The following is a 12,798-nucleotide window of genomic DNA, read 5'->3' on the forward strand; positions in this document are numbered from 1 at the left end:
GGCACAGCAAGCAGTACGCCTTCTGCAGAATAGCGGATTCCCGTGGTCACACCACATTTCCGAAAAGGGCCTCGTTTTCTGTTTATTCCAGGCCATTGAGCCCTCTCTCCGGCAGAGCAGAAGAGCGCTGACGTAGCATTTTCCATTAAATATCACATTTTATAAACATTTTTCGTTTCCGTTTTTGGAGCCGCAGAGTCAAAGGCCGCCGAACACGAGCAGCTACAAAAAAAATGTATGAAGAAGAAGTCGAAGGATGCTCAAAGTATAAACCGACGATGAGGGTGAGTCTGTCTTCCCTTCCCCGTTGAAGAACTTCGACTAATTAAAATCTCGTCGAGGTTTCCGGTGCACTGGAGATCTCCAATTTTTGAGAAACTGCATACTTTTTTTTGTATTTTTGCAAACTGAAAATTCGTCGTTTTCTGGAAATTTAAAAAATTGCAAAAAATGGTAAGTTTTGTTTTTGATTTTGGGGAAAACATCATTTAAAAAAGCAATCATTCTATTAATTTTTCAATATGCTAAGCTGAAAAATCTCGAGAATTTTTGTAGCGCACTTGCAACGCCTTAAAGTGCATACAGTGTCAGGTTGTCCCATAACGGTTTGATCTACAATAAATGCGGGAACTTTTGCCCAGAAAAGTGTGACGTCAGCACGTTCTTAACCGTTCTTAACTCTTGTTTCCCGCATTTTTTGTCGATCACACCGTGATGGGACACTCTGACACCACGTGAAATTGGATGTATTTCAAATAATGAATCTGGAAAGATTTTTTGCAAATTATTCTAAAAATACTAGTTTCTACTAAAGAGCATTCTGCCTCGACATTTTTTTCTCCATTCACCAAAGTCCACAAAACATTTGTCAAAATTCACCATTTTGATATCCCAAGGGTGATTTTCCAGCTAAACTAAACACTTTACGACGTTCTTTTGATACTTCGAATTAGAGGAATAAGTATTAAAATTGGTTGAACAAAAAATGTTCCACAAGTTTTTCAAATTAAGATAGGAATTTAAAATTAAAATCTTCGAGATTCTTCTTGCACTGACTTAAAACAGCAACTTTCTAAAACTTTATAAATGAAGCTGCGGCCGACGTTTCCCGGGTTCCGCGCGCTTCTGCTTCGGTCGGCGCACCCTTTCACACGCTAATTGATATGCCGCGCGGAACCCGCAATTTGTCGGCTGCACTAAAGAATTTTACATTTTCGTTTTTAACCACTTTTAAGTTCCCTATCGTAGCGGATGGGGATAATGATACCTAGTATCATGGGAGCTTTACATCGATTTCAACGCGATGTGAAACTTGGCCATCCTTTATGTATTCTAAAAGACAGGATTCGATTGAGTCCGCGCTCAGAAGAGCATCCTTGGCCATCCTTAAAACTCCCACCGCTACAATAATTTTGGCAAAAAGGGTTCCGAAAGAGATCCGAAAAGCTTAATATGAAGATTTCTCTGGGATCTAGAAAACAGTTTTCTGTACACACTCGTATCAAATGTTATATTTCCAGTTTGCTGCAATCGTGGTCGCCACAGTGATCCTGATGTCCGAAGTTTCTCTAGCAATTTTCGAATATATCCATTGTCGAGTTGATGGGAATCCATTGTCTGCGGTTTTTGCAGGTAATTCTGAGAAACATGGTGCATTGAAATTCATTTCAAATCATAATTTTCAGCGATATTCACATTCCACTCGCTTTTTACCACATTCTACATTATCGGGGCTTTCCGTTTAGTCGAATGTTTGATGGTACCATGGCTCACATTACAGGTACATATAACGAAAAGAAACCACGAGCATCACGTTTTTCTCGGCCCCGAGTTTTCTCTGTCAAGCAGCCGGGGAGTCTCTAAAAAATTTAAATCAACAAATTCCAGTTAATATTTCTAACAACATTTGCAATGTTTGTCGTTGTCTGGTGGATTGCTACACTGTTATCCATATTCAATTTAGTTCAATATTATCATACTCCAAGTGATCGTGAGTTTATTTTTTTGTTGTTTTATAAAAATTGTAAAATTGTAAAATATTTTATTTCCTATTTTTCTGTATTTTTGTAGTTGAAAATATTTGGGTATCTTCAAAACAAACAGAGTTATGAGCTAGCAAATGTAAACATAGTAACATGTTGCATCGAAGAATTTGGCAGCGAATATTTTGCCCGTGCTTATTTTTATAAGAAAAATTTAAACTGACAATTTGTTCATTCCAAAATTTTATATATTTGTAATTGAAATGTTTTAGTAATTTGTCAATTGGTAAAATATTTGTTATTTGCGTGACTATATTTTTATAGTTGAAAACTTTTTGATATCTGTGAAATGAGCCGAGATATGAGCCGCCAAATGTGAACATTGAACATGGTGCCTCGGAGAGTAAAGCTTTGGCAGCACATATGCCGGTGGCCCTTGGCTTTATCACATCATTAAAACTAACACAATGAAAATATTGCCTGTTTTTCTATATTTTTGGAGTTGAAAAGTTCTGAATATCTTTAAGACTAACCTGCTGCGACTCATGGTGCATCGAAGAGTTGCTCTCAAAGTTTTGGTTGCTTATACCTTGGCTTTATCACAAAAACATCAACTGGCAAAATATTTTACCTGGTTTTCTACATTTTGAAGTTAAAAATATACTTAAATTTATAATATTAACCTAGATAGAAGATGTCAAAGTAGAAGGAATAATTACCAAAATTTCTTACAGAAGGCCTCACAAATGCCGAATTCTTCGTTCTCACCGGAATCGTTCTAACTCTCGTTCTTTTCCTCTGTATGAAACTCTCACATATTCTCTACAAAGGATTTGTGAGTGTCCGGACCCAGAATATGACCCGCTACCGGATAACAGAGTCTGTTCAGAGGACGGATTCCGTTTTGAAGCCAAGCTATGTTTAATTGTTTATGTTCGAATTTTTTGTCCCTTTAGTTTTAATCATTTCTCTTTTCCGCGTCATTTGATATCATCTTTTACTTTCCATTTTATCGGGTATCTAAATAAATTGTGTTTCTGGTTTTGGTTTGGGATTCTTTTCTGATCACTAAAACACAACATCTGCAGATGACCAATGATCAAGTCAGAGCGAGTCATAAAAAGAGGCATAAAGTAGGCGAGTAGGCAGGCAAGGTTTCGTATTGTGAATTATTTATTCAACAGTCCGCGAGATCAGAAAAAAGAAAGAAGGTTGTACAGTACATAATATTTGGTACTTATGGGTTTCGTTCCCCCAAAATGTTTGATTTTATAAAAATTTCATTTCCCATCTTTCAAACTAAACATGTGAACAAAAGTAAGGAACACATTCATTTCTTCAAATCGTTCCAAAAATTCATTTGGTTCTCATCTTTCAGGCTTACTAAATGCTCTGCTGAATGCGGTATGTGGTCAACAATTTCCTGAAGCAACTGGAATAATCCCTGACTATAAGGGTAACAAAAACAGGGGCAATCTTGCAAGTGAAGAAAATGGTTTTGGTTCAAAAAAATCTTTAATATTTTCTGAATATCGTCTGAGAATCTGCCGCTTACCTCGGTTTGCAGAGTGAATTACAATATACATAGATCTATCTGATAATAATGAAATCATTTATTCAGCAGTCCGCGAGATCAGTAAAAAAGAAAAAAGTATTGTCGAGAGATACAATACATGATATTGTAATGTTGGTAAAATAATGAATATAAACTCAGTCACTCATATAAATAAGTAGATGCAGTACGCAATAGAACGCGACTCATTCTTTGGACACACACACACACACACAAATTGTAAATTATAGCTTAATTCATTATCATGAACAAACTCAAATAGGAGTGAGTTGTCGTAAATTTGATAATAGCTTTTACTTTGTTAACCGATTCAATTAAAATTCCTTCAGGCGTGATTATTTGTGCAATATCCTTCATTATAATTGACTTGAAATTTTGCATACTCATATCTTGTAGCAAAACGCAAACATGAAAAAACGTGAGCCGAGTGTTCGACCCATTAATCCAATGTTTAGTAAATAGATTTATATCCGCAAGGTTGATGGACGTTATTAAACTAATTTCTTTAAAATTGCACAATAACAGTGTATTGAGATTCATAGAAAAACTCCATAATTCGATTCTTTCTTGATTTTGGCAAAAATCAATTTGAAACTTCTGTGGTAGAGTTGTGAATTCAGAATCTCGCAGTAGCAAAGAATATGCTTGATTGATAAACTCTTTTAAATTGAAGAAGTAATTTGCATTTCGTAATTTACGAATCCAGAGACTCTCAAACCGGATATCATTGAATTCATTGAGATTCATGAATTCACGAGCATCGCAATCAATCTTCAGGCGGAGCACTTTCCCGCGATTAAATGTTTTGAGAATATGATCTACGAAATATCTAGCCGAAACTTTCGGCATAAACCAAAACCACCGATAGGGTCTTTGAAACATGTCTATTTCCGTGTATCTTAATTCAATTTCTTCGCACAATCTACGCGTTCCATTCCAATAATAACCATTTGGGAAATCGATTTTGATATTAACTGAATGATTTCTGAAGCGAACACAACATTGTGTTTGATAAGAAATGTTTAGCTCAACTGCCACCATAAGATTGAGAGATTCTACCAACTTTCTTGCATTTTCCGATGTGAACGATATGCTAATCCTGAAAGCTAGGAAATTATTAATATGACATTTGATTATCTTTCGTGTAAACGCACAGTACACTACTTTTATTTGTTATTTGACATGCCAGTCTTACTAAGAACTTTAAAACAAATTTATTTAAAATAAATTCAGTTAATGACTTACAGTACAATTGGATGCATCATTCGTAGCACATTTCTTACAACATTTGGAGGAAGACGAAGAATGGGAAAAGTCGGAGGAGGGGAAGAAAACCAATTTCCCATTATTTCCAGAATTTGAATACATATACGAAAAAACAGAATAAAGAACAAATGCAAGACCAACTGACGTATCGATCCAATACCACAGTAATGGCTGCACGTCTTCTACCGTGAGCAGATGGGAAGATTGCAATGTGCTCATTGAGGTTGTGTCTTAAATACAGGAAGGTCAGATTTAGACTAAATTGGTTTACAACTGGGATACACGCTAGCAAAGTTATGTAGGCAGGTACGTAGGTAGGCAGGTGTTTTTTTTCAAAAACCTACGTATTTTAAATTTATAAGAACTTTTGAATTTGCAATTTCCGTTCTTGAAGTCCAAGAACCACCGGATGTTTCAAATTGTCAAAAGACGAACAAGTTATGAAATTGTGATATTTCGAAAAAAAAAGAGGAACAAGAAAACATGACAGATGATGATAATGGGTGGTAATTTGAGATGGGGAAACAGGTCGGTTGAACAAAAAAGTATAAACAAGTTTGGTGGTTACCTTCTATCTATTGGCTGAAATATCGATGACTCGGGGAAGAATTCGAATTTTCGATTAATTGAAAATCTCTAAAACCTTGCCAAAAGTTACAGTAGCGTATTTTGAAAGGTCAAAATGAATTCGAAAATAACAGGTTCTAATCAAATTTTGAAAAGGTTATTGGGTTTTTGAATTGCCTTTTTGTGAGAAGACAGAAATGTTTTATTCCAGGTTTCATAAGGAATTTTCAGCGTGGCTAAATTGTTTCAATAACCGAAGTTATTATTTTTGCACAATGAACACTAGAGCTGAATTTTGGTTGTAAAAAAAAACCAAAATGATTTTTTCAAGAAAATAGAACAACTCTGTTCATTTGAGGATCTCGTAGCAAAAATTGCGAATTTTTTCAGATAAATTTCTTTATTTATTTATAAAAACCTTTATATTAAAGTCAAAAACCTCGAAAACTTCATTTAAAACTTAATTCAAAGCAAACTGTGCTGCGGAATTCGGAGTCTCGTTTGGCCACGCCACTTTGTTCTTTGAACTTGAATTTAGAAATTAATGCTTTGGAGTCCGTTTTTCAAAATATTGGCAATGTTATGGTTGTGCAAAACTGTAAAATGGCACAATTATAAACATTGCTCCTTGGCGGAATATGGAGTCTCGTTTGGCCACGCCCCCTTTTTTGTTGTGACAGCGTAGGCGCTTCACTTTGATAGATTATCTCTCGATCAACTTTTATGTTATGGAAAAAGTGTAAAAAGCAAAAGTATCGAAAATCACATGATAAATATTTTGTCAGTTGACAATTTTTATAAAATATAAGAAAATTGAGATATGACCTTCCAAAGTTGAGCGTTAAGGCATGGTACTTTAAAGAAATATGCGGTTGTTTTATGCAATTTTGTACCTTTAGATGTCATTTTTGAAATTTGAGTTCTTTGGAAAAGCTGGAATTATTCATGCTTAAAAATTACTTCAACGTGGCTTGAAAAAACAACAACTCGGTCACCCATAAGTTCGGAGCATTTTCCCGATAATCGGAACTAAAGAACCCCCTCTTAAGACGTGAGAAATCAAAAATAAATTGCTGGCTGAGTTTTCGCATTTTCTAGGCCAACCACTATGTGATTGGAAAAACTGTTCCCTTGCGAAGTATGACGCATTGCTTGTCCAGGGTCAACCAGTTACAGGCCATCTTCATGCTTTTGTCTCTTTTTTATTATTATTTTCCAATTCTCCAAAAACCTTTTTTCTCGCCAAAAAGTTCGTCAAATTTTGACTCATTTTCCCGATGCCCGCCCCCGTCAGCCGAATGATTATAAGGAGGGCATTAAGAAAGAGACAGGTGACCAAAGTCTTCGTATCATTTTGTGTTTTTCTTCGTTACTTTCTTTCCCCGACGGTATTGATCCATAAAGATTGCGTTCAACATGTTCTCACTCCCTATTTTCGTTCTTATTGCGTCATTTTCAATTGCACACGGATTTGTCGTAAGGTGGGTTTGAAAGCTTGTATCTCTCTTGTGATAGATTGTGGCTAAAAATTGTCAACAGAGAAAATAATTTGCATAAATTTTTCTATGATTTGTTAGTTGACAACTTTTTGCTAGGAGTTGTGGTTATTAAGATATAGGACAAGAAAAATTTCAAAAATTTTTTTTGGAAACATTTTTTAAAAAAATCTCTAGTTCTAACTTCAAATAGCATAAATTTTTAAGGCAACGTTTCGGAGCATAAATATTAATAATGAAAATCCTATAATTTGCGAATTTTTTCTCTAGAAAGTTTAATTAAATTGAAAGTTCAAAGAACCAAGTGGGCGGGGCCAAACGAGACTCCGAATTCCGCGGCGCAAATTGCGTAGGGAATTCAGTTTTGAATGAAGTTTTCGAGCTTTTTATTTTGAAAATTGATTTTTTTTGTAAATTTCAAATTTTATAGAATGATAAATACAAATTATCCGGAAATATTTAAAAAAAACCGAAAAAATTGGGATTTTCGCAGCGCTGCGAGACAAAAAAAGATTTGACCATTTTACGGAAATGGCTTTCCTTTTTGTTTTGGGTCTTACAGCGAAAAGTTTTAATGTTCATTTCGTACACATTTAAGTGCGACTAAGTAGGCGTGGCCAAACGAGATTCCACATTCCGCACAGTAAAAATTAAAAAAAAATCGGTTACCATAAAATTATTTAATGTAAATATTCATCTCAAATCCCAAAAAAAAATCCGCTTTTTTTTCAGAACTCGCCGAGGAGCCTACATGTCCAGCAGTTCATATTCTAGGCCAAGTTACGGAGGAGACCAATGGGGTCAGAATAATAATTATAATCCATATCAAAACAATTGGAATCAACAAAACCAGAATTGGGATCAATATGGAAACAGAGGTAGTCAATATGGATCCTCATACGGGCGGCCTTCAAGTTATGGGCCACCACAGCCAAGCTACTCCCCACCAAAATCCTCATATGGACGCCCAGAACCCACCTACTCCCCATATTCGCGGCCTAGCTCTTCATATGGAAGACCACCTCAGTTCTATCCAGCTCAGCCAGGTCCAGCGGTGCCAGCTGTGATACCTCCAGTTGTCACTCAGCCAATTGTGCCGCCTCCAGTTCCAGAAGTTTCTGAGCCAGTTCCAGAGCCACCAATCCCAGCTCCAGGCCCTGTTGCTCCACCAACACCATCTGGTCCACTATTCGGAGGAGTTGAGCCAGGAGCCGGAGCTCTTACCCCAGGAGTTGCTCCACCACCAACTGATGAGGAGATGACAAGGGTGGACGCAGCGGAAAAGGAGAATGAGGTAGGCTTACTGTAGTTACAAGTTTACTGTAGGCTTAGAAGTCCGCAAAAAAAAAAAACACTAAAATTCAAATAAATTTTCAGGTCCGAAAAGCTCGTGGTGGACCTCCAGGCATCAATGTGGCAGCGATTGCTGAAACTGGAACTCTCCCACCTCAAGCTTCAATTCCAGATATTCCAATGCCGCCTGTTTAAATTTTTTCCAAATTTGTGTATTCCCTTCCAAAACCCGACTCAAGTACTTTCATACGGTTATTTTTTCAGTTTTCTGCACTTTTTCTGTTCCAAACAACCACGACTTTGACCTTTTTCGAATAAAATTCATGCTTCAAAAAACAAATGAAATTGGTTTCTATGGAAACGACAAGATATTTCGGTTGAAACGTGCAAAAGTGAAAAAAAAAACAGAAGCCATTTTGGATTAGTGGAATCCATTTTTGAAGTCTGCAGATTACTTTCTGTTTCAGCTGGCTCTTGGAGAACAAAAAGAGTATAAAAATGAGCATTTGGATTGAATTTCTCAGTTTTGAACTTATTTTGAGCCACAAATACGGTACCAGGTCTCGCCACGACAATTTTCAAATGCGAAAAGATGTGTGCACCTTTAAAAACAATTAAATTGTTTTTAATGAATAATTTTTTTAATCGAAAATATATGAAAAATCGGTAAAAAAATTTCTGCAGTAACGAAAGTTTGAAATGACAGTGCTATTTAATGGCGCACACCTTTTTTGCAATCACCAATTTTTTTTGTCGTGTCGAGACCTATATTTTTGATTTGCGTGACCTTGAAATTTATGCACAAGAATTCTAGGCCATCTCCACGTAGAATGTGGCCTAGAATGTGGTCAATTCACATTCTTTCATAAGTTGACATTGCGAACAAATATCGAAACTTTCGGGAAAAGCTGCTTAAGACATTAAGTTAAATTAGCTTGCAAAAACATTTTTCTCTTCAAAAAATCATTTCCTTCCTTCTTCCTCTCAATAAAAATATGTTTTTTCCCATCTATTTTTTTCAGATTTCTCAATCTTTTTCAATTAAGCGTTGCTCTCTGCGCGGCAGCAAAATCCGCAAAAAAGAGAGTGAAGATAGCTCAGTTTTCCATCTCGGAGAAGAGCCTAAGTTGCATTGCTTAGCCGTGCACTTGCTAACAAGTCGCTTTTTTTCTATTTTTGCCTCAGATGTCCCTTTGGGACTTGCCTACATGAATTATTTAGATGTAGAAAAGTTTATTTAGACATTCTGTTTAATTTTAGAACACTCGAAAAAAAGCTTTTTTCACTTTTAGTTTTTTAATCGTCACTAAAGTAAATAAATACAAGTCTCGCGCGGAGGGTAAAAAGATTCAGCTTTTTGACTTTTTTTCAAATTTGAAATATCGTCCTTCCTGGTTTTGTCTGTGTCCTTTAGCACTTGAAATTTTATAAAACTCATATTTAATAGATATGCTACATAATTTTTTACAAATCTGTGAAATTTGGTACCTGTAGCATTACTGATATCGTGGCGAGACCCGTATATAAAAAAATACGGTTCTTGGTCTCGACACGACAAGTTTTTTGTTGAATTCAAAAAAGTGTGCGCCTTCAAAGAGTACTGTACTTTCAAAATGTCGTTGCTATTGAATTTTTAGCGATTTTAAATGTATTTTTTAGAGTTTTTCTTTACAATTTTTTGGAATTTAAGTGATATTGAAAAAAAAACATTTTAAAGATATGAAAATTCATACAGTACTTTTATAGGCGCACACCTTTTCGCAATTAACAAAACTTTGTCGTGTTGAGACCTGTCATAGTAGTTTTTACGCAATAATCGCAAAATTCCGGGTCCGGGTAATATTTAAATTAAATTTGCAAACGTGAACTTGGAAATATTTGAAAAATGTAAACAAAAAGTTGGAATAAAACGCGTATTCTACATATGTATTTTTTTCAATTTTTGCTTGAATTTTTTAAAATTTTCTACGTGCCGCGCAAAACTAAAATTTCTATAATTCAATAACTTCTATAATTTAGCTCCCCCACTAAGCTCCAAAAGGGCGGTCAATATTGCATCATTGTGCATATTTCGAAAGCTCACCACATCATCCCTTTTGCATCATGTTCCCCCTACCAATTTTTTATTCATTCTTACATCGCAAGAGCAGATGTTCTTTATTTCTTAGGACTTCTTCTCCTTCACTTTTCTTCATAATCCTCACATTTCCTTCCCGCTAAATAAATTATTTCATTTCAGATTAAATACTCTACTGCAATTGCTGATATCTATTAAAAATGACAAGGTGAGTATGTAGTTTTATTATTTGTTTACTCAAATAGTAGTTTCGAGATCAAACACCAGTAGGAAAATATTTTCTTATTTTTTTCTTGAATAGAGAAGTTGATTTCGTTTATAAAAGAGATATAAGTTTATTTTTTTTCTGATTTTAATTTTATTTTGCATTATAGAATGCTAAAGGCTTTCTAATTTTTAAAATGTATCAAATCTCCACCAGTCTAAAGATCAAACAATGATCTTCCGATTTATATGTAGAGACACTCCTTTTTGTGTTGTTTTCTGCGACTTCTATCAGAATTGCCGCCCTTCCTTTTCTCTCGTTTTTTGCTGTCCGAATTGAATCTAGTCGTCTCTTCTATCTCTCACTTTCGCCTGCTCTTTTCTCGTTCTCGCGTTTTGCACGTACTTTGCGCGCCTGCTGCCCTCGGGGGGCCCTTCTAGTTTTGAGACGACTTGGTGGTGTGCACGACGGCACTCGATAGTCATTTTTTTTGTGTTTTAGGCTTTTAATTGAGACTGGATATATTTAAAGTGTGTGTTTGGAATTTCAAAATTTTGTAGTTTTTCAAATATTGAAATTATCATTTGCTAACCCACGAAATGGTGCGATTTCTCTGCCGAAAATATGGTATCGGGTCTCAACACGACAAATATTTGTTAAATGCAAAACATACGTGCGCCTTTAAGGAGTACTGTAATTTTTAAATCTCGTTGCAGTGAAATTTCCATCAATTTTTCATTGTTTTTCAAAAAAAAAACATTTATTGATTTTCGCAAAAAATTCAAAAGTTAACTTAAATTTTAATAGATCGTGAGAAAAACTTTGAAAAATGGATGAAAATTCCTCAAAGTTTGAAACTACAGTACTCTTTAAAGGCGCACACCACTATTTTGTCGTGACGAGACCGGGCACCGTATTTTTGGCACAATAATCAACAATTTTCATGTCTAGGTAATAAAAAAAGTACGTTTTTTGAGCTCCAAATATATATTCTTCATAGTTTTGAGCACTTAGATTTGAACTTTTTTGAAAACCTTTTTTGTAGATGTATAACTAATCAACATTCCATTTCTTTCAGCATGGCAAGCACTATCAAGGAAGTCTTCGCGGAAATTGCAGCGCCTGTTGAGAACAGTCACGGAAAGGTGACAGTCGTCGGAGTCGGTCAAGTCGGAATGGCGTGTGCCTACTCGATCCTTCAGCAAAACCTTGCCAACGAGTTGTGCCTTGTTGATGTGGTCGCTGATAAGTTGAAGGGAGAGATGATGGATCTTCAACACGGACTTGCGTTCACCCGCCATTGCACGGTCAAGGCTGATACTGGTTAGTTTAATATTAATGTAAATATTTTCCCCCCACAAAAAACCTTGAATTTTGCAGACTACTCTATCACCGCTGGCTCCAAACTGTGTGTAGTGACAGCAGGTGCTCGTCAACGCGAGGGAGAGACCCGTCTCTCGCTGGTCCAGCGAAACGTCGAGATTTTCAAGGGAATCATCCCACAACTTGTCAAGTACTCCCCGGACACTTGCATCCTCGTCGTCTCGAATCCAGTTGATGTTCTCACCTATGTCACCTGGAAGTTGTCTGGACTCCCACGCGAGCGAGTCTTCGGATCCGGAACCAACCTCGATTCGGCTCGTTTCCGCTTCTTGCTCTCCGAGAAGTTGAACATCGCCCCGTCATCGTGCCACGGATGGATTATCGGAGAACATGGAGATTCCAGTGTTGCTGTGTGGTCTGGTGTCAATGTTGCCGGAGTCACACTTCACGAGATCAAGCCAGACATCGGAGAGAAGACTGACAACGAACACTGGGAGGCTGAGATTCACAAGAAGGTCGTCGACAGCGCCTACGAGATCATCAAGCTGAAGGGATACACTTCCTGGGCTATCGGACTTTCTGTTGCAAAGATTGCTCAGGGAATTTTCAGTAATTCTCGCAACGTTTTCGCTCTTTCGACTAACGTGAAGGTAATTTTCAAATTAGAAGAAAAAATAAATTAAATACTTTTTTTCAGGGCTTCCATGGAATCAACGATGATGTCTACCTTTCTCTTCCAGTCGTTCTTGGATCCGCAGGACTCACCCACGTCGTCAAGCAGCAACTTACCGAGGCCGAGGTTCAGAAATTGCACAACTCCGCCAAGGCTCTATTGGAAGTTCAGAATGGAATCGTCATGTAAAAATTAAATCATTTAACCTTTTTCCTTCAGTCATCGAACTGTTTATATAGCATACTTCCCCTTGTCACAGAATCTCATTGAATAAATAGTTGTATTCCTTTTTTTCCAGAAAAATTAATTTGAAACCGAAGTTTTACTCTGAAAATGGAAAAAT

At 36.4% G+C, this 12,798-nt stretch overlaps 3 protein-coding genes across 5 annotated transcripts; all 3 read left to right on the forward strand.

Moving 5' to 3' along the window:
- Window positions 1–11: 11 nt before the first annotated feature.
- F13D12.10 (MARVEL domain-containing protein) lies at window positions 12–3,026 on the forward strand (the record flags this gene model as incomplete). 2 transcript variants are annotated; one of them, NM_182212.5, is made up of 5 exons in its annotated part: window positions 12–284; window positions 1,521–1,632; window positions 1,686–1,780; window positions 1,888–1,990; window positions 2,717–3,026. In NM_182212.5, the coding sequence occupies 5 exons, from the start codon at window positions 234–236 to the stop codon at window positions 2,905–2,907; spliced, it is 552 nt and encodes a 183-aa protein (NP_872012.1). The 2 variants fall into 2 exon arrangements, with proteins under 2 accessions (NP_872012.1, NP_001343758.1); NM_001356893.3 differs by lacking the exon at window positions 12–284 and having other exon boundaries at window positions 1,554–1,632; window positions 2,717–2,907.
- A 3,588-nt stretch (window positions 3,027–6,614) lies between these two features.
- Window positions 6,615–8,548, forward strand: F13D12.3 (Prion-like-(Q/N-rich)-domain-bearing protein). Its single transcript, NM_064101.8, has 3 exons — window positions 6,615–6,869; window positions 7,617–8,178; window positions 8,262–8,548. The coding sequence occupies exons 1-3, from the start codon at window positions 6,805–6,807 to the stop codon at window positions 8,370–8,372; spliced, it is 738 nt and encodes a 245-aa protein (NP_496502.1). The 5' UTR covers window positions 6,615–6,804; the 3' UTR covers window positions 8,373–8,548.
- Window positions 8,549–10,416: 1,868 nt separating this feature from the next.
- Window positions 10,417–12,746, forward strand: ldh-1 (L-lactate dehydrogenase). 2 transcript variants are annotated; one of them, NM_001356894.2, is made up of 4 exons: window positions 10,417–10,462; window positions 11,538–11,782; window positions 11,840–12,432; window positions 12,480–12,746. In NM_001356894.2, exons 1-4 carry the CDS (start codon window positions 10,455–10,457, stop codon window positions 12,642–12,644), a joined length of 1,011 nt encoding a protein of 336 aa, NP_001343759.1. In that variant the 5' UTR covers window positions 10,417–10,454; the 3' UTR covers window positions 12,645–12,746. The 2 variants fall into 2 exon arrangements, with proteins under 2 accessions (NP_001343759.1, NP_496503.1); NM_064102.6 differs by lacking the exon at window positions 10,417–10,462.
- The last annotated feature ends 52 nt before the right edge of the window (window positions 12,747–12,798 follow it).

This window comes from Caenorhabditis elegans, chromosome II (genome assembly GCF_000002985.6).
Source record: "Caenorhabditis elegans chromosome II".
Taxonomy (NCBI): domain Eukaryota; kingdom Metazoa; phylum Nematoda; class Chromadorea; order Rhabditida; family Rhabditidae; genus Caenorhabditis; species Caenorhabditis elegans.